General features: G+C 37.7%; 1 protein-coding gene across 3 annotated transcripts in view; it reads left to right on the forward strand.

Annotated features, from left to right (window-relative positions):
• The window catches only part of TM2D1 (TM2 domain containing 1), a 50,260-nt gene that overhangs the window by 9,260 nt on the left and 14,677 nt on the right, over nt 1–26,323 (forward strand). For all 3 annotated transcript variants that reach the window (XM_040232713.1, XM_040232712.1, XM_040232711.1), the window contains exons 3-5: nt 2,967–3,075; nt 14,916–15,007; nt 23,092–23,165. In XM_040232713.1, coding sequence (XP_040088647.1) covers nt 2,967–3,075; nt 14,916–15,007; nt 23,092–23,165 — 275 coding nt within the window. The remainder of the gene's footprint in view (nt 1–2,966; nt 3,076–14,915; nt 15,008–23,091; nt 23,166–26,323) is intronic.

Genomic DNA, 26,323 nt, shown 5'->3' on the forward strand with positions numbered 1-26,323 from the left:
GACAAAGCCTCTAGGGGAATCATCCCAGGTCCTCAGCAGTGAAAGTCCCAAGTCCTAATCACTGGACCAGCAGGGAAAGCCTCACATCAGTCTGATCTCTGCTTCTGTGTTCACACTGCATCCTGCCTGCATGTCTTCACATCGTCTTCTCCCTGTGTATGTTCATTTTCCCATTTTTGAAGGATATCCATCTTACTGCATTAGGGCCTATCCTAATGACCTCATCTTAACTTGGATGCAAAGTTGGATTGCAAACTTAAATTTGCAAAGATGCTATTTCCAAGTAAGGTCACATTCTGAAGTGCTGAGGGTTAGGACTTCAATATATCTTTTTGGGAGAGTACAGTTCAGCCCACAGTATGTCTTTACAATAATCAATTTCCAGATCCTCAGTTTTTTGTTTTTTTGTTTTATTTTTTTAGTTGAAGGATAATTGCTTTACAGAATATTGTGGTTTTCTGTCATACATCAGTGAGAATCAGTTTTTATTATATGTGTATTTTTTTCCTACAATTAATGTAAAGTTTCTGCATTTAAAAGAAGAGCCCTTTCATATTCTTGATTGGATCATGATATATTATCAAATTGCTGTGTTTAGATTCCACTGTAAAGAATGCTATAATATTTCAATATTAAGGGCAGTATTTACAGTATGCTGGAAATAAATTTTTCCCAGCCATTTAAATCCATGGTGAAAAATTTTAGATGTCAGCTTAAAAATGTGTGAGGGAATATATAGTTTAAAAAATTTTTAGGGAGTATGTGAGCAAAATTTTTTGAACACAGCTGATCTAGTGTGTGAGCCTCCATCCACTACATGCCAGTAGCATTTTCCCAGTAGTGACAACCAAAAATGTTTCCAGACATTGCCACATATCCCCTGGAAAGCAAAGTTACTTTTTGTCATTCCTCCATCATTTAAATAGAGCATACTCATCTCCTTCAGTCGGTAACATAGAAAATGTATTAGCATTTCAGATGTTTGTGAATCTCAGTTTTGAGTTGCCTGCTATGTGTGTGTGCTCATGTTCAGCCACTCACTTGTGTCCAGCTCTTTGCAACCCCATGGACTGGGGCCTGCCAGGCTTCTCTGTTCATGGAATTTTCCAGGCAAGAATACTGGAGGGGGTTGCCATGCCCTCCTCCAGAGGATCTTCCCAACCCAGGGATCGAACCCGCGTCTCTCATGTCTCCTGCATTGGCAGGTGGATTCTTTACCCCTGTGTCACCTGGGAAGCTGTCTGCCATATAGCTCCAGTCAAAAGCATGACCTAAGATGGCAGACCAAGAGATACAACCTAAGGGACGTGATAATAATTGATTCACAAAACTCAGTAAGTTTTGTCCCTGTATCAAGGCAGATGGCCAAACAGCTACATATAAATCACCTGTTGACTTTTGTTGCCCCATCTCTGTCGATCCTAACATTATAAGCCCTTGCTTATATCTGGCGTCAGAGTGAGAAAAGGCTATGTGGAAAACTATTACTGTTTTGTAAAGGTTCTTATTATTAAGGACCTTCTCTATTACATTCCTTTACTCCTGTGTCATGACCAAACCAAGTGGTTCAGAGGTGAATTGGTATGCTTTCAGTTCTATTACAGTAGCTCTGTAGCTCTTTTTGCCTTACTGCCAGGAGCCTCTAAGCTAAATCTGTGGTCAATTACACTATCTTCCCTTAGTTGTTTCCTAGGATAATTATTTCTTCACTCTCTATCTTCCTTTCATTTTATTACCTTCTTTCTTGTCTAAATGGTTCTCAGTTTTACTGAATCTTTGCTTTTTAGCATGAGCATCTTCTTGTGTTGGAAATGTAAATACATTAAATAAGTAAAGTTTATGGGATGATACAGTTTGAGCTATCAGTAACACAACCAAAGAGTGCAACGTCATTAAAGTATATTTTTCCTAGCATCATTCTCTCAATGTACTATGGCCTAAAAAAGGACAGTCATTTGTTGGAAATCTTAAGGTAATTATAAAGTAGAAAATAAATGCCATTTATTTTTCTTTCGTAATAAAACACTGGGGTCTCTGTGAGTTTTTTAAAGTCTATTATACCAAGTTCTATTTTCATTTTCTCAAAAAATTGTAATCATTGATGTTAAGCATAGAGAAGCATTTTCTGAAACTAGCCTAAAGGTATTAGTACCTTTTAGTCAGAAATGGTGAAGGAGTAAAAAGTACTAACATTTATTGATTGCCTACTAAGTGCTCTGCTTTATGCTAGATAGATAATTTATATCACATTTTATCCCCACAATAATCTTATGATCTTAATGTGACTTTTATCTACATGGAATCCAAGTTTCTGAAAGAGGCAATGTATAGATAGGTGATTCTTATTCCAAAGTTCTTACTTTATATGATGAGGCCATAAAAACTTTAGGACAGTACCTGCTTAGCACATAGTAAGCTCTGTAAGTGTTACTTCCTCTTATAAGTCATCTGGGTTATGAATAAAGATCAAATTACTAAATGCTGAGATGACATACTACATCAAATCCTAGAGGGAATGGAGAAGCAAGCCCATTTAGAATAAGTAGAAAGCTATTTAGAATAAAGAAGAGTCTTAGTTTATTGTAGGTTACATCTACAAGAATTTTATAAACTGAAAGTACAAAATTAGATTATGTTTTATGTAATGAATTGCCTGATTAGTCACCAACAAAAAATTCGAGAAGTATTCTTCACCGTAGAGATGAAGTAAAGAACAGTAATATTATGCAGTTCTTCCTCGGTCATCTTTGTCAAGGGCAGGAGATGGAACATTATCTTTATCTTATCTTGTACATGAACATATATAATATAGCTTTTCCTATCTAAATTAAAATCTCATATGGGGAGGTGGTTGGTTTGAACATTAGATATTCTTGTGTGCATTGCTAGCCTTAGGAAAAAAGCATAATTACATAATTTTCCACAGGAAAAAGAAATAATGGATTCTTGCTTTTTTCTGCCTTTAGTTCAGTGTTTTCCAGCACCTAACATAATTTGTAAGGATTTTGGTGGCAACGAAACACATTTTACTGGAACCGAAGTTGGTTTTCTGAAGCCTATATCTTGCCGAAATGTGTAAGTATATCACTGAAGCTGAATTTTCAGATTTACCTGCCTGAGTTAAATCTCAGCTGGGTGAAATGAAGAGTAAAGAGTTAATTTATAAGGAGAATCCTGCACTAATATAACTTTTATCTTTTTGCTTTTGTCAGAAAACCTCTATTTTAAGTGTGTGTATTGTTTTAAAAATACAGTTTACAACCAAGTAAAGTTTAGTAGTTCACTGTATGGGATAAATAGACTGAGTGGCTTCAGGCCATGTCAGTTCAGTCAGTTTATGCTACCAAATGGGTTATGAAAAAATTCTGTTTTCAAAATTTGGGGACTTTCTGGAGTGCAAATAAGGGACTGCATACCTACAGTATTAAAAGAATGCTAATTAGTAATCATTTGCATTTGGAAACTTGGTTTCATTCTTTATAATTGGTTTGGATGATGAATGATAATGTTAAACAATTCAGAAATTTATTAAGACAAATGACTTTATTTTGTTGGGAATATTCTTAGCTTAAAGAACTTTTAAGTTGGCTGTTTATCTTTGCTGCAGTAAAGCAGTAAAACAGTTTATTCTTATATTTCTACTTTGCACTGACAGCATGATTTAGTTTTACCCATTTTTATTAATTCCTGACATTGTATTTTTACCTTTTACTGTATGTTGTTGCATTTTATATAATGGTACCTATTTTGCAGTTGTATAAAGAAAGACCACTATTTGTTTCTGCAAGTTCCATTAGAATTCTTAGAAATTACTACTAGAGTCTTTTTTCTCTTTTGACCCTACTTTACAAAGTTAATGAGGAGCTTTAGATTCTATCTTGCTGTGTAATCCAATCACTTAAGCTTCTTGGGTTCTAAGATTTCTCATTAGTAAAATAATAATTGTTAAGAGGAATTATTTTCAAAGTACTTAGATATGGTTTAGTCAGTTTTTTAATTTATAGATTGATATTTCCAAATGACAAATAATTTGTTAAGTGTTGATGGTCCAAGAAAACATTTGTTAAGAACCACTCAAGTTGGACACTGCAGATTAATTTTACCTGTAATGTTCACATCACAATGATCTGCCACTTAATTTCCAAGTTAATTCTGATTTTTCTTTTAATGTCTCTGAGTAGATTAGACTGAAATGCAACTGAGCTATATTAATCATGCTCACAAGACATTCATGTCAATTGTGATAAGAAATATAATTATCAAGGAAACTAGATACTCCAAGCCTACTGGCCAACTTATTTCTCTCCTATAGTAAAGTCCAAAATTCCAAAATAGGATTTGCTTGATGAGCATTGAATCAGAACAAAAGGAGTTAGGTTGATGGATAATTTTAATGATAAATCACAAAAGGAAGATAACCTAATACATTACTTTCCTCTATCAGAATATTCAGTATATGCCTTTCAAACAAACACCTGCTGGTCAGCTACTGAATAAAGACTCACTGACAGATTGTTAATTCATTGAGTGTTCCCTTTTCCAGTTTACATATTTTCCTTCTCCTGGCATATCCTTTCATAATACTGATACTTGATTAAAACTCCATCTTACTATCACTGATGTGGCCATTCTATAATGTATTCTTTGCCAACTGAAGTCTATTAACTATATCTAATCAGTTACCAAGTCACACCTGTTTATATTGCCCATCTACGCTAGTTGGAGCAGCCTACCTGTTGTAACAGATGCCTTTAGAATTTTAGTGGCTTAACCCAGTAAATTTTATTTCTCACTCATATCATAATCCAATTTGTGTTGATTTGGAGGTCTACATGGGGTGAAGGAAGTGATAGTTGCTCCATGCAGACATGCAGGGGTCTTGTACCTTTCATCTTTTGACTTTACTTCCTATACTCCTTAGAGTGTTTTCCATTCAGCCAAGAGATGGAGAGAGGAGATGGAAGACCTATAGACATGTTTTATGGACCAGACATGGCATACATGATGGCTTACATCACTTCTGTCCTCATTCCATTGGCCAGAACTAAGTGATGGCTGCATTTAACTGCAAAGTGAGCTAGAATATATTAATACACAGGCATACCTCAGAGATATCATGAGTTTGGTTGCACATCAGTGCGATAAAGCAAGTTACACGAATCATCTGGTTTCCCTGTGTATATAAAAGTTATGTTTATACTACATGTAGTCTATTAAGTGTGCAATAACATTGTGTCCAAAAAACTGTACCTTAATTTAAAAATAATGCTGTTGGAAAAATGGCACTGACAGACTTGCCTGGTGAAGGGTTGATACAGACCTTCAATTTGTGAAAAACCTCAGTTTATCTGTAAAGTGCAATAACACAAAGCACATCAAAATAAGTAGTTTTAGCTGTGTACAGTTTTTACTGTATGATACAGTAGTTTAGCTGTATGCCTATGAGAAAAAGCAAAATGATTTGATGAACAGTTTGATAAATCTCTGCTGCACCACCAGTTTTTAGATTATTCTTTAGGGTGATTTATTTATATAGATCACTGCTTTTCTAATTTCTTTCCCCTTACTAGCCAAGCTTTTTGAGAGGCTTGTTTCTATAATATTTATCTTTTATGAATTTTTAGTCTAATGCAGTATGGCTTTTGGCCATACTAAAATTTGCCAGTGATCTTTGTTGCTATATCAAATGGATATTTATAGTCTACAATCCTTCTACAGCATTTGGTATTCCTTTTTCTTAAAATACTTTCTTTCCTTCACTTACAGTATAAAACACACTTCAATTTCCTTTGATCCCTATTATTTTCCTCCTTTCTTACATCTTGATATTCTCAAGATTATGTCCTTGGTCCTTTTCTTGTCTTCATTCATCCATCCACCCCTTTGGTTTCTCATACCATCTTTATATAAAGATCCCAAACTGAATCTATTGTCTCTTCCTTCAATCATTTCCTCCTTTGTATTAATGAATGCAGCTGTTCTGTCCAGTTCCTTAAGCAGAAACTTTGGAGTCATTCTTCAAAGAATGACTCATTCCCCACATTTAGTCTGGCTGCTTCTGCGTTTAATATTTCCCAATTTTGTTTCCTTTTGTCTTCCACTGCTAGTAGCCAGTAGATTATCACTTGAGTGTCTACCAAGTCTCCCAGATTGTTTCTCTATTGCTATTCTGGTGATCCATTTCAATGTAGAAGGGGCACTACTGCCCTCAGTGCAAACTCTGACATCCTTGTAATATTAGCTGCATAGACAGGATCTCTGGGCTGTTTACTATCTCCCCCAACTCCCTGAAAATGTCTTAATTGTGAGTGCAATGCAAAAAATAGGATTTTAAGCAGGAGACATGATCAGATTTGACTTTAAAATGATGATTTCAGCTACCTCTTTATTTCTTTACTCTTATTTGTAGCAACTCCTTGAAAGGATTATCTAATGCTTCTTTTCTTTAGTTTTTTTCCAACTTTTTTTTTAATTGAGTTAACATTGGTTTGTAACATGTTTCATGTATACATTATAATTCAAATTCTATATATACTGCAGGCTGTTCGCCACCGAGTCTAGTTCCCATCCATCATTGTGCAGTTGATCCCCTTTACACGTTTCATCCACCTCCCACCTACCTTCACCTCTGGGAACTACCAATATCTTCTGTTTCAGTGTGTTTTTTTTTTCATGTTATTTTTTTGTTGTTCATTTACTTATTTTTTGTATGTGCCACATATGAGCAAAATGGGCTTCCCTGATGGCTCAGTGGGTTAAGAATCCCCCTGCAGTGCAGGAGACACAGAAGACAACGGGTTCAATCCCTGAGTCAGTAAGATCCCCTGAAGGAGGAAATGGCAGCCCACTCCAGTTTTCTTGCCTGGAAAATCCCATGACCAGAGGAATCTGGTGGGCTACAGTCCATGGAGTCACAAAGAGTCGGACATAACTAAGCATGAGCATGAACTATGTCCCATTGTCTCTGCAAGGCTCAGGCCCAGCCATGAGCGAAATCATATGATATTTGTCTTTCTCTATCTCACTTCTTTCACTCAACACAATGCCCTCAAGATCTGTCCATGTTGCCACAAATGGCAAGATTTTTTTTTTTTTAGTGAATGAGTGGTAGTCTTGTAGGTTTAGATATGTGTATATATCTTTTTTATCCATTCACTCACTAGTGGGCCTTAGGTTGTTTCCACATCTTGGCTATTGTTAATAATGCTGCAGTGAACATTGGAATGCGTATATATTTTTGAATTATCATTTCCTTATTCTTTGGATAAATACCCAGACATGTAGTAGCTAGATCATATGGTAATTTTATTCTTAATATTTTGAGGAATCTCCATAGTGTTTTTTGTAGTAGCTGTTCCAAATTACATTTCCACCAGCAGTGCATGAGTGTTCCTTTTTTCTCCACATCCTTTCCAACATCTCGTTTTTTCTTGTTTTTTATGATAGTAGCCATTCTAATGTGTGAGATGATACCTCACTGTGGTTTTAATTTGCATCTCTCTGATGATTTGTGATATTGAATATCTTCTTTTCAAGTGCCTATTAGCCATGTCTTAACCGGAAAATTGTTCAGATCCTATGCCCATTTTTAAATCAGGTTGTTTGTTTTGTTGTAATTGAGTTGTATGATAAGAATTGCACTGAATCTGTAGATTCTATTAGGTAATTTGTATTTTAGCAATGTTAATTCTTCCATTTTCTGAGCATGGGATATTTTTACATTTCTCTGTGTTTTCTTCAATTAATTTCAATAATGTCCTATAGTTTTCAGTGAACAGGTCTTTCATTTCCTTGGTTAGATTTATTCCTAGGTATTCCATTCTTTTTGTTGCAATTGTAAATGGAATTTTTTAAACTTCTTTTTCTTCTAGTTGTTCATATATAAGAGAGCAGATTTTTGTATATTGATTTTCTGCCTTGCTGTTTTACTGTATTTGTTTATTATTTCTAATAATTTTTTTGGTAGAATGTTTAGGGTTCTCTGTATATAAAATTGTGTCATCCACAAACAGTGACAGTTTTACTTCTTCCTTGCCAATGTGGTTGTCTTTTATTTCTTTTTCTTGCCTAATTGCTCTGGCTATGAATTCTAGTATTACGTTGAATAAGAGTGATAAGAGTAGGTATCCTTATCTTGTCCCTGATCTTAGAGGGAAAAGCTTTCAATTTGTCACTGCTGAATATAATCACTACTGTTATATATGGTCTTTACTATGTAGAAGTACATTCCTTCTGTATTCATTTTACTGAAAGTTTTTTTTTTTTATCATAAATAAATGTTGAATCCTGTCAGATGCTTTTTCTGCATAAATTGAGATGATCATATGATTTTTATTCATTTTGTTAATATGGTGTATCACATTGATTGATTTGCAAATGAAGCATCCTTGCATTCCTATAATAATCCCATTTGATCATGGTGTGTAATCCTTGTAATGTATTAGGTTTACTAATGTGTATTTGGTTTGCTAATATTTTGTTGAGGATGTTTGCATCTGTGTTCATCAGAGAGACTGTTTTGTAATTTTCTTCTCTTTTGATGTCCTCATCTTATTTTGGTATCATAGTAATGTTGGTTTTCTAAATTGAGTTAGGAAGTGTCCCCTCCTCTTCAATTTTTTGGAAGAGGTTGAGAAAGATAGGTTTTAAGTCTTTGAATGTTTGGTAGAGTTCACCAGTGAAACCATCTGGTCCTGGACTTTTGTTTTTGGGGGAGGTTTTTGATTATCATTTTAATCTCTTAGTTGGTAATTGGGCTATTCACATTTTCTAATTCTTATGGATTCAATCTTCGAAAGCTGTATGATTCTAAAATTTATCTGTTTCTTCTAAGTTGTCCAATTTATTGGCATACAGCTATTCATAGTAGTCACTTATAAGCCTTTATATTGGGTTGACCAAAAAGTTCTTTCTGGATAAGATGACATGGAAAAACCCAAATGATCTTTTTGGCCAACCCAGTATTTCTTTGATATCCATTGTAACTTCTCCTCTTTTATTTCTGATTTTACTTATCTGAGTTCTCTCTTTTTTTAAGTGAGTCAGGTTGAAGGTTTGTCAACTTTATCTTTTCAAAGAACCAGCTCTTAGTTTCATTAATCTTTCCTATTTTCTTTTTGGTCTCTGTTTCATTTATTTCCAATTTCATTTTTATTATTTCCTTCCTTCTACTGATTTTGGGCTTCATTTTTTTTCCCTTCTTTTTTCTAGTTTCTTTAAATGTATGGTTAGATTATTTGTGGTTTTTCTTGTTTCTTGAAGTAGACCTGTATTTCTTTAAACCATTCTCTTAGTGCTGATATTACATGTGTGTCAGAGATTTTGGTATATCAGATATTTTTAAAACTTCCCCTTTAATTTTTTCACTGATGCAATAGTTGTTCAATAGTTTACTGTTTAATCTCCACATATTTATGATTTTTTTCAGCTTTCTTAAAATTCATTTTTAGTTTCATACCATTGTGGTCAGAAAAGATACTTGATATAATTTCAGTCTTCTTAAATTTATTAAAGCTTGTTCTATGCCCCAGCAGATGGTTTATCCTTGAGAACATTCTGTGTGCCCTTAAGAAATATGTTTATTCTGCAGATTTTGGATAGAGTGTTCTGTATACATCTGTTATTAAGTCTCTTTGGTCTAGTGTTTCATTTAAGGTTGAGTTTTCCTTATTCTCTTTCTGCCTGTGTGATCTATCCATTTATTGTGGGTTGTTAACATCTCCTCTCACTGTGATGCTGTCACTTTCTCCCTTTAAGTCAGTTATAGGCTTTATATATTTTGGTGCTCTGTTGTTAGGTGCATATATATCAGGAATATGTTTTCTAAATGAATTATACTCTTTATCGTTCGTAGATAATGCCCATCTTTGTCTCTTGTTAACTTTTTTGGTCCGAAGTCTGTTTTGTCTGATATGAGTGTGGTTAACGCCTGCTTTCTTTTGGCTGCCGTTTGCTTAGAGTATCATTTTGCAGTCCTTTACTTAGAACTGAGATGAGTCTGCTAGAATCAGCATATAGTTGGGTCTTATGTTTTAATCCATCCAGGCATTCTGTGTCTTCTGCTTGGTGAATTCAATCTATTTATATTCAGAGAGAGTGTGTGTGTGTGTTTGCCATGCTGTGTGGCATGCAGGATCTTAGTTTCCCAACCCGGATCGAACCCTTGCCCCCTGCAATGGAAAAACAGTCTTAACCCCTGGACCACCAGGGAAGTTCCCATTTAGTGTGATTATTGATGTATGAGGACTTGGTATTGCCGTTTATCTTTTTTTTCTGGTTGTTCTGTAGTTCCATGGTTTCTTTTCTTTGCATTTCTGTGCAAGGAAATGGTGGTCTTCTATGATGTTTTTCTCAGTTTTCTCTCTTTTTTTTGTAATGTTTTGGGTCTCTGCTCTAGATTTTTGTTTTGTGGTTGTCATGAGGTTTGTATAAACATTTCAAAGATACTCCTTTTTCTGTTGGTAGTAGCTTTTTAAAAATTTTTGTCTGTTTAATTTTGGCTGTACTGGATCTTCGTTCCTGCATAGGCTTTTCTCTAGTTGTGGTGAGTGGGGGCCACTCTCTAGTTGTGGTGCACGGGCTTCTCATTGCGATGGCTTCTCGTGTTATGGAGCACAGGCTCAGGTCTGCACAGGCTTCAGTCATTGCAGCACATGAGTTCAGTATGTAGCTTCTGGATTCTAGAGCACAGTCTCAGTAGTTGTGGCATACAGGCTTAGTTGCTTCATGGCATGTGAGATCTTCCCAGCCCAGGGATCGAACCCATGTCTCCTGCATAGGTAGGCAGATTCTTTACCACTGAGGCAACAGGGAAGTCCTGTTGGTAGTATCCTATCCTTCTATTCCTATAGAGATTACATCTTTTTTCCTTTTTCCCTTATATTTTTGTTGTCACAAATATGTCTCAGCACAGAATACTGTGAATTCATTAACAAATTGATGTAGCTATAGTTGTTTTTTTTCACCCTTTAATCTTTGCTATAATTCAGTGTTTAACAACCTGTTTTTAATGATTTGTGTTTTGTTTTAATTTGGCTGTGCCGAGTCTTCATTTCAGCACGCGGGATCTTTGTTGCCACATACTGGATATTTAGTTGTGGCATGTGGGGTCTAGTTTCCTGACCAGGGATTGAACTGGGGCCCCCTGCATTCGGAGTGCAGAGTCTTAACCACTGGACCGCCAAGAAATTCCCAGCAACCTATTCTGATATATAGTTACCATTTTCTGATTCTATTTATTAGCTTAAAATTTTTTGTACTTTTGCTTTTTTGTTTCAAGTAGAAGAATTTTTTTAAGCATTTCTTGTAAGGAAAGTCTAGTGATGATAAACTCCCTCAACTTCTGTTTGTCTGGGAATGCCTTTATTTCTCCTTGTATCTGAATGAAACTTATGCTATATAGAGTATTCTTGGCTGACAGTTTTTATCTTTAAGTATTTTGAGTTTGTCATTCTACTGTCAAATTCTACGGTCATTCCTGGCCGATAGAGTTTCTGCTGAGAAATCTGCTGATCACCTAGTGGGGGTACGTTAGTAGGTTGCTGTCTTTTTCCCCCCCCGGCTGCCTTTAAAGTTGTTTCTTTGTCTTTGACTTTTGACAGTTTTAATGTGTCTTGGGGAAGGTCTTTTTAGGTGTTCTGTTTGCTATGTGGGCTTGTATATCTAACTCCTTTCCCAGATTTGAGACATTCTCAGCCTCTCCAGTACTCTTGCCTGGAAAATCCCATGGATGGAGGTGCCTCGTGGGCTGCAGTCCATGGGGTTGCTAAGAGTCGGACACGACTGAGTGACTTCCCTTTCACTTTTCTCTTTCATGCATTGGAGAAGGAAATGGCAACCCACTCCAGTGTTCTTACCTGGAGAATCCCAGGGATGGAGGAGCCTGGTGGGCTGCTATCTATGGGGCTGCACAGAGTTGGACACGAGTGAAGCGACTTAGCAGCAGCAGCAGCAGCTATTACTTAGAAGGACGGTGACAGAAAATGAGATGGTTAGATGGCATCACCAACTCTATGGACTTGAGTCTGAGCAAGCTCTGGGAGTTGGTGATAAACAGGGAAGCCTGGCGTGCTGCAGTCCATGGGGTCACAAAGTCAGACATGACTGACTGAACTGAACAGCTATTATTACTCCCTTAAATAAGCTGTTTCCTTCTCCTTCTCTTCTCCTTCTGGTATACCCATTGTTCTTATGTCGCCTTTCTAATGGAGTTGGATAGTTGTTGTAGTTTCTTCATTTAAAAAAAAAGAAAGACTTAGTTCTTGCTCCTTTTTCACCAGAATCATTTCTCAGTTTCTGTCTTTAAGCTCACTAATTCTCTCTTCCATATGGTCTACTCTATTTCCATTGTTTTTTAATGCCATTCTTCATATCATTTATTGAGTTCTTCAGCTTCATAACTTCTGTTTGGTTCTTTTTTAAGAGTTTTAGTCTCTTGGATAAAATATTCCTTCTTTTCATTAATTTTTTTGCTTAGTTCATTGAACTGTTTTTCTGTTTTCTTGTAGTGTGTTAAGTTTCTTCCTGATAGCTATCTTGAATTCTCTGTGAGACCACAGTCTTCTGTGATTCTAAGTTTGGTTTCTGGAGAATTGTTGTTTTCTTTTTCTGATGCTGTGCTACTGTGGCTTTTCATGGTGCTTGATGAGTTGTTCCTTTGCTGGCATGCTTGAGGTAGTGAATACCTTTCTCATTTAGGTAAAACTTTATTTACTTTGATTCCAACAGTAATTCTAATTACCAGTTACAGGTTGGTAATTAGAGTACTTTCTTTTGCTTTTCAGTAGGTGGCACTGCAGCACAATTTATAGCCTGGTCTCTCTGACCTGAGCTGCCTCTGGCTATATTTAATTGGCACTTTCTGCCCTCTGTCACCTCTGCCAGAGGTGTCGTCAGTGCCCTCATCATCTCTGCTGCTTTCCTGTGGGGTTACTGGTGCCTTGACACTGCGAGAGTTTCTGTCGTTACTGGCATCACCACCAGGGACACCAGGGTGGCAGGTCTCTCTGCCACAAGTGGGGTTGCCTGGGTTGTGGACTCTGCTGCAGCGGGGAGGGCAGGGGAGAGCCACGTTTGTGGGTGCTGTAGGATGGGACAGAGTCACCGGCACTGCTATGGCCCTTCAGTCTTCCTTAAGCCTGCTCTGTTCTATATTTTGCCCTCATTGTTGCCAGAATTGCTCTTTGTGAGGTCACTAATGCTCTTCTCTTGGTTCAATTTAGTGGTAAATTCTCAGGCATTCTTATATCATCTATCAGTCACATTTGGCACAGTTGATCACTCTGTTCTTCTTAATACACTGACTTCACTTGACTTCCAAGATACCACACCCTTTTTTCTTTTTTAACTTTTTAATTTTGTATTGGAGTAAAGGCAATTAACAATGTGATAATTTCAGGTGGACAGCAAAGGGATTAAGCCATACATATACATGTATCCATCCTCCCCTAAATTCCCCTGCATTCCAGCCTTCCACATAACATTGAGAAGAGTTCCCTGTGCAATACAGTAGATCCATGTTGACACCACACTCTTTGGGTTTTACTTTTCCTCAGTTTTACTCCTTTCTGGTTTCGTCTTTTCTTGATCTGGGAAGGTTTGTCGTACATTATTGTGACAATAGCTCTCAAATACTCCCCTGCAGTCTATCTTCAGCATAGCAACTAGAATGACTATTTTTACACCATACCTCTGCTTACCTCTGCAGTAGCTTCACATATCACTCACAGTAGAAAATGGTGTTTTTATAGCACTTAACAATGGTATTCAAGGCCCTGCATGATCTGCCCTCTTTGCCCTGTTCTCTCTTTGACCTTGTCTCCTTCTGTTCTTCCCCTCTCCTACTCCATTCTTCCTACACTTGCTTCATTAATAGACCTTGAACATGCCAGGTAGGCTGCCTTTGCAACAGCAGTTTCTTTTGTCTGGGACACTCTTCCATCAGAGACATGGCATGGCTAAATCTCTTACCTCCCTTAGGTCTTTGCTGAAATACCGCCTTCTCAATGAAGCTTACTCTTGTCACTCCACTTAAATGGCCCTTATCTGTATTCCTGGCATTCTGAATTCCCTATACACCCTAATCCACTTCTTTTTTCATAGCATTTATGACTGTCTTTTTTTTTTTTAATATTTGTTTATTTGGCCACACCAGGTCTTGGTTGCACATATGGGGTGGGGTCTTCAAACTTCATGTCTGCATACAGGATATTGTAGTTGCAGCACGTGGGATCTAGTTCCCTGATCAGGGCTCGAACCTGGGCCCCCTGCATTATGAGCACAGTCCTAGCCACTGGACCACCAGGGAAGTCCTTCTTTATGACTTTCTAACGCACAGTTTCTTTTTAAAATATGTTTAGGTTTATGGGCTTCCCTCATAGCTTAGTTGGTAAAGAACCCGCCTGCAATGCAGGAGACCCCGGTTTGATGCCTGGGTTGGGAGGATCCCCTAAAGAAAGGATAGGCTGCCCACGCCAGTATTCTTGGGCTTCCCTTGTGGCTCAGCTGGTTAAGAATCTGCCTGCAATGCAGGAGACCTGGGTTCATTCTCTGGGTTGGGAAGATTCCCTGGAGAAGGGAAAGGCTAACCACTCCAGTATTCTGGTCTGGAGAATTCCATGGACTGTATAGTCCATGGGGTCGCAAAGAGTTGGACACAACTGAGTGACTTTCACTTAGGTTTATTACTTGCTGCCACTAGATTGTAAGCTCTTTAAAGGCAGGAATTTTTATCTCTTCTCCTCATTAATATATCCCAGTAGCCTGAAATAGTCCCTGGCACTCAGTAGTCACCCAAAAAGCATTAATTGAATGGATGAATGAACAGATTAACAAACAGTAATAATTAACATTATTTTCTAAAATGTTTACATGTTGGAAATATATTAATGTGACATTCAGGTTCTGATTCTGTGCAGGAATGGCTATTCATACAAAGTGGCGGTTGCACTGTCTCTTTTCCTTGGATGGTTGGGAGCAGATCGATTTTACCTTGGATACCCTGCCTTGGGTGAGTGTATTTTATTAAAAAAAAAAAAAATTTCTTGTGAAACTTGTAGGTAAATGTACCTATTCTTATAGATTAAATCTCTGCATACTATTAATAGTTACAGGTTCCATGTAGCTGGAGTTGAATAGTCAGTGATTTTCTCTGATGACAGAGCTAGCAATTAGCTCTGTAGTGAACTTGGGTAAAAGATACTGACTTTACTTGTTTTTTTTTTTTTTTTTTTTCATCTTTATGAAAACACACACTCAAGACAATGTAGTCATTAGTAGATTGGGGTTGTCATTGCTAGTGCTATGTACACACTGGGTATTCAATAAATGTTTTAGGAATAAATGCATATCTTTTCCTATCCCTCCAAAAGGATTTGCCTTCTACCTGGATCTCTATCAGTGTTACTTTGGGAATAGAAACTACTTCTTTCAGGAGAAGTTGGGGTTGGAACTGCAGCAACCAGTATGAGCTGGTGTATAGCCTGATTATTACCCCTAGCATCCCTCCCCACACCTTCCTCCTGGTTGTAATCTTTACATTTACCATAGTTACTAATGCTTCTGAAAACTAGTCACATTTGATGGTAGCTTTTGTTTAAATAATACTTTCACATGTCTCCCCTTATTTGAGCCTTAAAACTCTCTGAGTTTATCATCTTGTTTAAATCTGCTTTAACAGGTAGGGAAATTGTCACCAAAGAGGTTAAAGGATTTGCTACCTCCGGAGGCCTTGCTTTATACTCTGATATATTTGTTATCATCATTGTTTTATGGATAGGGAACTTGTCATGAGATTAAGAGATTTACCCAAGGACACTCAGCTAGTGACCTGAATTTGAACCCAAATACTCTGGCTCAAGAGATCATGCTTTATTTACTGTAGTACTTTGCTTCTATATTAGCCCTTCAGTGAGGAGTTTTAAAGTTTCTGAGTGCTCTGCTTTCTAGCTACCAAAACTAATCTTATTCTTTCCATCTTGCTACCCACCAGAGATCAAAGAGGAATCTTCACTGTGAGGTTCAGTTCAGTTCATTCTCTCAGTTGTGTTCGACACTTTGCTACTCCATGGACTGAAGCACACCAGGCTTCCCTATCCATCACCAGCTCCCAGAGCTAGCTCAAACTTATGTCCATCAAGTCAGTGATGCCATCCAACTATTTCAACCTCTGTTGTCCCCTTCTCCTGCCGTCAATCTTTCCCAGCATCAGGGTCTTATCTAATGAGTCAGTTCCTCACATCAGGTGGCCAAACTGTTAGAGCTTCAGCTTCAACATCAGTCCTTCCAATGAATATTTAGGACTGATTTCCTTTGGGATTGACTGGTTTGATCTCCTTGCAATTTAAAGTACTCTCAAGAGTCTTATCCAATATCACAGTTCAAAAACATCAATTCTTTCATGCTCAGCTTTCTTTAGGTCCAATTCTCACATCCATACATGACTACTGGAAAAATCATAGCTTTGACTAGCTGGATCTTTGTCAGTAAAGGAATGTCCCTGCTTTTTAATATGCTGTCTAGGTTGGTTATAGCTTTTCTTCCAAGGAGCAATTGTCTTTTAATTTCATGGCTGCAGTCACCATCTGCAGTGATTTTGGAGCCCAAGAAAATAAAGTCTTTCACTGTTTCCTTGTGTACCCATCTATTTGCCATGAAGTGCTGGGACCAGATGCCATGATCTTAGTGTTTTGAATGTTGAGTTTTAAGCCAACATTTTCACTCTCCTCTTTGACTTTCATCAGGAGGCTCTTTAGTTCTTCTTTGCTTTCTGTCACGAGGGTGTTGTCATCTGCATATCTGAGGTTATTGATATTTCTCCCAGCAATCTTGATTCCAGCTTGTGCTTCATCCAGCCCAGCATTTCTCATGATAAGCAGGGTGATAATATACAGCCCTGACGTACTCCTTTCCTGATTTGGATCTAGTCTATTGTTCCATGTCCGGCTCTAACTGTTGCTTCCTGACCTGTATACAGGTTTCTCAAGATGCACGTCAGATGGTCTGGTATTTCCATCTCTTGAAGAATTTCCAGAGTTTGTTGTGATGCGCACAGTCAAAGGCTTTGGCATAGTCAATGAAGCAGATGTTTTTCTGGAACTCTCTCTCTTTTCTTCATTATATAAATTTTATGTTAGGATTAAATAAGGGAAATGTGTTGAGGGTGAGATTAAATTAAATTTAATAAGATCCAAACATTCCTTTAAGAAAAATTTTCTTTATGGATACTTTATGTATATAGCATTATTTCCTCTAATTGATTTATTCTCATACTTGCGCTGCTTTAGCTGAACCTTTTTTCATCATGAAGCCTTATTTTTCTGATATTCTGTCTTTGTGTTTTTAACTGTGTTAACATCTGTGATTTTTCTTTACATGGCAATAATTTGTATATTTTGTTTTGGCCATCTGTAGCATCAAAAGATTATGGATTCTCAAAGATAATAGCTCTTTTGGAGCAGTTAATGGGGGGAGAGATACTCCTTTCATGGTGATATTACTTTAAAGTGTAAATATTTTCTTATGAGAATAACAAAGTGTTGTGTGTTTTTAAGCCCCAAACTTTAAAATCTTTGGTTATTGTATTCCTTTTTTCTTTTTAAGTTTGGAGTTACCAGTTTGGACTGGCATATTATATCCACAGATCATGGGACAAATAAAGGTACAGGGATTTGTAGGTTAAACTCTTCCAAGATTTGAAAGCTCTCCTTTATTGGTATAGGCACAAAAAGAATAGAACTACCTAATTACCAAATCATTACAGAACGCTTGGGCTTTGGCAAACAGCAGCTTCAGTATGAAATAATCTACATTCTCTGAAATAGTTACACAGAAGAATATTTGCAAGGCTCAACCTGTAATAAAGCAAAAAATACCCCCAATTTTTTTTAAATACCAAAAATTAATCTCTGTACTTTTTATTTTATACCCAAATAAATCCTTTTATTGAATTTGTATACTTTAAATGTAAGTTACTAAAGTATAAATAAAGTACACTGAAAACATGAGCTTTTTGAATATCATCTGGCAGCATAATCTTTTTGGAAGAATATATCTACAACAGTAATGACTCAGGATAAAAATGGATCCTTCTTGATTAGAAACATTTTTATTTGGAATTCCAAAACTTTAAAATCTAAATACATCATTTCTTTCCTTGATAAGATAAGTAAATAGGATCTGTACAAAGAGACCTAACAACTTTTTTACTTGGATAAAAAAGTCAGTCTACTTTTGGTTGTTCACAAATCCCTCCCTCCATCTTTTAAAAATTAGCTTTGGTGCTCCAAATAATGAGATACATACAAGCAATGGTTTGCATTGGTTTTCATATCAAAAAGATTGCCCTCTGTATACCAGTGCCAAATCGAATCTTGCAGACAGAGTTTTGGATGAAGTAGAAAAGAATAGCTTTATTGCTTTGCCAGACAAGGAGGGACACGACAGACCCCTGCCCTCAAGACCTATGTGTCCCAACCCAGGAGGATTTGATGAGGAGTTTTATAGCACTAGTTTCAAGGGTAGGGTTGCTGACAAGTTAGCATGTGTGCAGGGCCTGCACTCCTCTAATCTGGTCTCAGTTAATCTTGAAGAAAAGTGAAAAAAGTGAAAGTCACTCAGTTGTGGACTCTTTGTGACCCCATGGACTATATAGTCCATGGAATTCTGGCCAGAATACTGGAGTGGGTACCCTTGCCCTTCTCCAGTTGATCTTCCCAACCCAGATCTCCTGATTATGGGCAGATTCTTTCACCAGTTGAGCCACAAGGGAAGCCCAAGAATACTGGAGTGGGTAGCCTATCCTCTCTCCAGGGGAGCTTCCCAACCTAGGAATCAAACCAGGGTCTCCTGCGTTGCAAGCACATTCTTTTTCAACTGAACTATCAGGGAAGCCGTAATATTGATGAGCCTCTCTGATTCCTGGACTTTGTTGGATTGTTGGCTGCTCCTCCCCTGATTAGCAACTGTTCACATCTGCTGTTTGGAACTCAGGAAAGATCATGGAGGTTGGATTCTCTTCCCTTCAAAAAAGAAAACAGGAACAGAAAGGCCAGGAGCACCACAGGGTCGTGATCATTTTCAGTTTTAATAAATGCTGTTTAAAGTGTATGCTACTTTGTGTTTTTCAAGTTGATCATAGATTGTTTCTAGTTTTTTGATAGTCATACAACAAATATTCATCAAACTCTGCCATACTGTTCAAGGAAATGACTTGAATAAGACAGATGAGAACCCTGTCTTCAGGAGTTTACATGGCATAGGAAGACAGAGAATTAATGAACAAACCAAGAAATTATTTCTGATCAACACTGTGATGGAAATAAATAGGAGACGTGTGCTAGAGTGCTGGGCCTGTTGGGGGGAATGGCATGCTTAAAGAATGCTCTGAAGAAGTACCCTGAGATGAGAAGAGCTGCAAGAAGACCACCATTGGAAGAGGGCATCATGAAGGCAAAGGTGCTGGCACAGTTCCATTTTCTTCATAGAGTAGCAGTTCATTGAAGACAAACGTTTTTCTTTTTTTTTTTTTGGCTGTGCTGGGTCTTTGTTGTTGCATGTGGGCTTTCTCTAGTTGTGGTGAGTGGGGTCTGCTTTCTAGTTGTGGCTTGCAGCCTCAGTAGTTGTAGTGCAAGGGCTTAGTTGCCCAATGGCCTGTGAAATATTCCTGGACCAGGGATCAAACATATGACCCCTATGTTGGCAGGCAAATTCTTAAGCACTGGACCACCAGAATGCGAAGTCATGTGGGCCTTAGGAAGCAAAATGGTTGTCTGAGGAGGTCTTATAACTAGCTGTGAAAAGAAGAGGAGCAAAAGGCAAAGGAGAAAAGGAAAGACATATCCATCTAAACACGGAGTTCCAAAAATTATCAAGGAGAGATAAGAAAATCTCCCTAAGTGATCAGTGCAAAGAAATAGACAAAAACAGTAGAATGTGAAAGACTAGAGATCTCTTCAAGAAAATTATAGATACCAAGGGAACATTTCATGTAAAGATGGGCGCAATAAAGGACAGAAATGGTATGGACCTAAGAGAAGCAGAAGATATTAAGAAGAGGTGGCAAGAATACACAGAAGAACTGTACAAAAAAAGATCTTAATGACCCAGATAACCACGACGGTGTGATCACTCACCTAGAGCCAGACATCCTGGAGTGCGAAGTCAAGTGGGCCTTAGGAAGCATCACTACAAACAAGGCTAGTGGAAATGATGGAATTCCAGCTGAGCTATTTCACATCCTAAAAGATGATGCTGTTAAAGTGCTGCACTCAATTTGCCAGCAAATTCAGAAAACTCAGCAGAGGCCACAGGACTGGAAAAGGTTAGTTTTCATTCCAATCCCAAAGAAAGGCAATGCCAAAGAATCCTCAAACTACTGCACAGTTGTACTCATCTCACACACTAGCAAAGTAATGCTCAAAGTTCTCCAATTCAGGCTTCAAGAGTAGATGAACCATGAACTTCCAGATGTTCAAGCTGGATTTAGAAAAGGTAGAGGAACCAGAGATCAAATTGCCAGCATTCGTTGGATCATAGAAAAAGCAAGAGAGTTCTAGAAAAACATCTATTTCTGCTTTATTGACTATGCCAAAGTCTTTGACTGTGTGGATCACAACAAACTGAAAAATTCTTCAAGAGATGGGAATACCAGACCACCTGACCTGCCTTTTGAGAAATCTGTATGCAGGTCAAGAAGCAACAGTTAGAACTGGACATGGAACAACAGACTGGTTCCAAATTGGGAAAAGAGTAGATGAAGGCTGTATATTGTCACCCTGCTTATTTATTTAACGTATATGCAGAGTACATCATTGCAGATGACACCATCCTTATGGCCAAAAGCAAAGAAGAACCAAAGAGCCTGTTGTTGAAAGTTAAAGAGGAGAGTGAAAAAGTTGGCTTAAAACTCAGCATTCAGAAAACTATGATCATGACATCTGGTCCCATCACTTCATGGCAGATAGATAGGGAAACAATGGAAACAGTGAGAGACTTTATTTTCTTGGGCTCCAAAATCACTGCAGATGGTGACTGCAGCCATGAAATTAAAAGATGCGTGCTCCTTGGAAGAAAAGCTATAACCAACCTAGACAGCATATTAAAAAGCAGAGATGTTACTTTGCCAACAGAGGTCTGTCTAGTCAAAGCTATGGTTTTTCCAGTAGTCATGTATGGATGTGAGAGTGGGACTATAAAGAAAGCTGAGCGCCAAAGAATTGATGTTTTTAAACTGTGGTGTTGGAGAAGACTCTTCAGAGTCTCTTGAACTGCAAGGAGATCCAACCAGTCAATCCTAAAGGAAATCAGTCCTGAATATTTATTGGAAGGACTGATGCTGAAGCTGAAACTCCAATATTTTGGCCACCTGATGGGAAGAACTAACTCTTTGGAAAAGACCCTAATGCTGGGAAAGATTGAAGGTGGGAGGAGAACAAGATGACAGAGGATGAGATGGTTAGATAGCATCACTGACTCGATGGCCATGAGTTTGAGCAGGCTCTGGGAGTTGGTGATGGACAGGGAAGCCTGGCATGCTGTAGTCCATGAGGTCACAAAGAGTTGGACATGACCGAGTGACCAAACTGAACTGGACCACCAGAGAAGTCCATGATCCATTCTTAATGTTCTTTTTATAAACAAATTGAAGGAAGGGAAACTGTGATATTTCCAAAATACTCTGTGAAGAGGAATGCAATTCAGAAATAAATGAGTGAATGGATATAATACATATACTGAATGAATGAATAAATTTCATTGGGCAGTTATACTAAAGTGCAATTAATGGAAAAATAATTAAAGGAATTGTTGTATAAGATAGTGAATAAAAAGTTCAGGGTCTTTAGGAAACAGAAAGGTTGAGAGAATTTATTCGTTTCAACAAATATTGAGCATCTCCCATAACAGTCAATGTTGTAGGTACTAAGGACACGGAAGTAAACAAGACAGATAAACAAGACAGACCCTTCTCTAAGGGGACTTCCATGGGACAGATGGTAAACAAATGTAAAATACGAGGTAGGTGATAAGTGTTTTGAAGAGAACCAAAAGCATTATTTATGTAGTGTCTATATTTTAATATTTTAGAAATTATTCCCAGCATGTGTTATCCCAGTACTTAGAACATTGTTCTACTGTATATCTAATATTAATGGGGGGGGGGATAGGAAATCATCTAATTTACCTAGATATTTCACTCTTACTTGTATATTTCCAAATGTGTGCCAGGACGTGATCTCATCCATTCTTACAATTTTAGCTGGCATCTGTTTGTAGTTGATGCTTAGAACTACCCTTTCACGAAGAGTCTTGCTTCATATCATCTTTATATCTCAAATGGGATGTCTGGAGAGCAGCTCAGGTTTAAATATAGAAGAGAGATTACTCATCCCACCCTCCACCCTCAATCTGCCTCTTCTGATTCCATCGTCATGTTTTTATGTTGTATTATTACATGTCCTAGATTCTATGCTCTGTTATCATCTGTTTTAGTACCGTAGCTCTAAGGTTGGAGCCAAGGACAGAGGTGTACACAGAATTGGTGATTTTGACTATAGAGCTAATAAGAAACATAAGATGCTTAGGAAAAACGTATAGGATAAATTGAAGATAATTGGGTTACTAATAGCATTTTGCTACTTAATTAAAAGTTCAATGTATTTTTTCCAGATTACTTTTTTATGCCTTGACAGTGTATAACTTTCTACTATAAATATATATTAAAATTTGTATCTACAGTGTATTAAGTGTACATATATAAGGGTTTAGGACTAAAAGATGTTCTGTAGCTCTGTGTGCTGAGATTTAAAGATTTATTTTCTTAGGCCTTTTCTCTTAAGTTTTGTAAGATTACATTGAGTTTTTACTTCAGATTGTATTGTTTAAGTGAATGATTCATTTTTTGTAGTTTTTCTATGTAGAGGGTCTTTTAAACTTCTCTTATATGTTTAGGTGAAGATTTGATTTTTTTTGTAAGTGTTAATTTTATACTCGGTATAAAGCATTTGTGGTATATGTAATGATTTATTGGGAAATGGAAAAGTTTATTAATATTTATAAGGCTTTCCAGGTTGTAAATGACTTTATCTTCTTTTCCAGGTTTGTTAAAGTTTTGCACTGTGGGGTTTTGTGGAATTGGGAGCCTAATTGATTTCATTCTTATTTCAATGCAGGTGAGTTAGTTTCAGTCTAGAAGATGAACTACTTTTACATTCAAATTTGCGTTCTGAGGTACATTTTAAGTATGTTAGAAAGCTTTTTCATTTTTCTTCAGATGCTAGATCTAAAGGATCCATGGCCCTGTTTTCAACTGGCACTTGCCAACCTGTGCTCAATTAGCAGTTCTAAAAGACATAAGAACTTCTTTAAAAAGGATCTGTGCTCAACCATGATTTGTAAATGTGAGTGCTACTGAGATACAGAGATTTCCTTACTGGAGAACTCAGAAGCTTAAAAATTTGTATTATGAACCTCTAAGAGGGATTAAGGTTATAAATATTTCCAACTTATTGTCTCTTTTCCTGTTACAGCTGCATTGTCACTCACTATAAAAGGATACTGGTGGGAGTCTTGTATTTACGTATGAACATGTAGAGGCAGAAACAAAATTTTTTTGCACTGGACAGGTTCTCTATACTAGTATTCTTTTGGTTGCAAATTGTAGAAACTGAAATTCAGCTGCTGCTGCTAAGTCACATCAGTCGTGTCCGACTCTGTGCGACCCCATAGACGGGAGCCCACCAGGCTTCCCCGTCCCTGGGATTCTCCAGGCAAGAACACTGGAGTGGGTTGCCATTTTCTCTTGGTTGCAAATTGTAGAAACTGAAATCCAGCTAGCTGCAGCCAAAAAAGAAAACAGGAATGTCTGGGAGCGCTCTGGAAAATCCAGGAGTGGGGCTGGTCTTGGACAAGACCAAATCCATACAGTCAAATGATGTGCTCACCACTCTCCTCCTCTTCATCTCTGCTTCTCTGTGTTAGCCTCGTTTTCTCCTGCTGCAGAGGTTTGTGAAATGCTAACCTTAAGCATTCAAAAGTCCACCAGATATTTCCTATTAAATTATACTGAACTGGTTGTGGTTAACTCTGGCGGATTCTTGAATTAGAGAAGAGATGAATTTATCACAACAAATGTCACAAAACAGCATTTCAGTAAGCATTTATGGAGCACCTAATGTCTTCAGCAAGTGTGTCAGCGTGTATTTAGATTATCATCAGTTTTGCTCTTCTTTTCATACAGTATTTCCATTCCTTAATTCTGTCTGCTTGATGTTATCCTTATGCTCTGAAAGAAAGTCAAAATCTAGGAGATTTTTGGTAACATACTGTGAGGAGGGGACCATACTGTGAGGAGGAGGCGACATATGGACCAATAAGATACCAGAATTAAACAAGGAAAATATTTGGTTTTAAAGTTGGAATTTTCCTGTCTTTATTCATAAACATATGCCTAACCAAATATCCTGCCTTCTCTGACTGTGGGACAGGCAAGCAGGCATGAAGAGGCTAAGGTTCTTCTGCACATATGCTTGGAAATGGGTTTCTCACTTAAATGAGGATCCAAGGAATTTAATGTGCTATTGGGATTCTTTAAGGTATACAGAATTCAGTGTCTTTAAAACCCAACCATTTAGTTAATATTTCACACTAGGTTCTTTCTTTGGTGATATCAGTGCTTTGTAGCTTTATTTATGTCAAATTATAGAGCTTATTTGTTGATTCAGCCACGATTTTCTGGTACACATATACATGAACTTTTCAGAACTAATAGTTCTTTTCTTAAATATCTAGAATTGAGACTATCACATCAACAAATTATTGAGGTAGATTTAGAATGTTTGAATTTCTACACTCAGTTCAGTTCAGTCGCTCAGTCGTGTCCGACTCTTTGCGACCCCATGAATCGCAGCACGCCAGGCCTCCCTGTCCATCACCAACTCCCGGAGTTCACTCAGACTCACATCCATCGAGTCAGTGATGCCATCCAGCCATCTCATCCTCTGTCGTCCCCTTCTCCTCCTGCCCCCGATCCCTCCCAGCACAGAGTCTTTTCCAATGAGTCAGCTCTTCGCATGAGGTGGCTAAAGTACTGGAGTTTCAGCTTTAGCATCATTCCTTCCAAAGAAATCCCAGGGCTGATCTCCTTCAGAATGGACTGGTTGGATCTTCTTGCAGTCCAAGGGACTCTCAAGAGTCTTCTCCAACACCACAGTTCAAAAGCATCAATTCCTCGGCGCTCACCCTTCTTCACAGTCCAACTCTCACATCCATACAAGACCACAGGAAAAACCATAACCTTGACCAGACGGACCTTAGTCGGCAAAGTAATGTCTCTGCTTTTGAATATACTATCTAGGTTGGTCATAACTCTTCTTCCAAGGAGTGTCTTTGAATTTCATGGCTACAGTCACCATCTGCAGTGATTTTGGGACCCCCAAAAATAAAGTCTGACACTGTTTCCACTGTTTCCCCATCTATTTGCCATGAAGTGATGGGACCAGATGCCATGATCTTCGCTTTCTGAATGTTGAGCTTTAGGCCAACTTTTTCACTCTCCACTTTCACTTTCATCAAGAGGCTTTCTAGTTCCTCTTCACTTTCTGCCATAAGGGTGGTGTCATCTGCATATCTGAGGTTATTGATATTTCTCCCGGCAATCTTGATTCCAACTTGTGCTTCTTCCAGTCCAGCGTTTCTCATGATGTACTCTGCATATAAGTTAAATAAGCAGGGTGACAATATACAGCCTTGACATACTCCTTTTCCTATTTGGAACCAGTCTGTTGTTCCATGTCCAGTTCTAACTGTTGCTTCCTGACCTGCATATAGATTTCTCAAGAGGCAGGTCAGGTGGTCTGGTATTCCCATCTCTTTCAGAATTTTCCAGTTTACTGTGATCCACACAGTCAAAGACTTTGGCATAGTCAATAAAGCAGAAATAGATGTTTTTCTGGAACTCTCTTGCTTTTTCCATGATCCAGCGGATGTTGGCAATTTGATCTCTGGTTCCTCTGCCTCTTCTAAAACCAGCTTGAACATCAGGGAGTTCACGGTTCACGTATTGCTGAAGCCTGGCTTGGCACTAGGTTTCCCTAAATAAGACATTTTAATAGGGATGACCACTGTAGACTGCTTTCAGACCAGGGGAAAAATTAGTCATTTTTCAAAAGTAGCCAAGTAAGATACATAGCTTTATTCTACCTGTTGTTTAATATATTTGACAGGTGATATTGACTGTATTAGTTTTAGAGAATTATTTTTTCAGTCAAGTAAGTTTTTACTATAAATATCATAAGTTATGTTACTATTTTTGTCTTGGATATACTTTTTC

The sequence above is a fragment of the Oryx dammah genome, unplaced genomic scaffold (assembly GCF_014754425.2).
Source record: "Oryx dammah isolate SB20612 unplaced genomic scaffold, SCBI_Odam_1.1 HiC_scaffold_28, whole genome shotgun sequence".
Classification (NCBI taxonomy): domain Eukaryota; kingdom Metazoa; phylum Chordata; class Mammalia; order Artiodactyla; family Bovidae; genus Oryx; species Oryx dammah.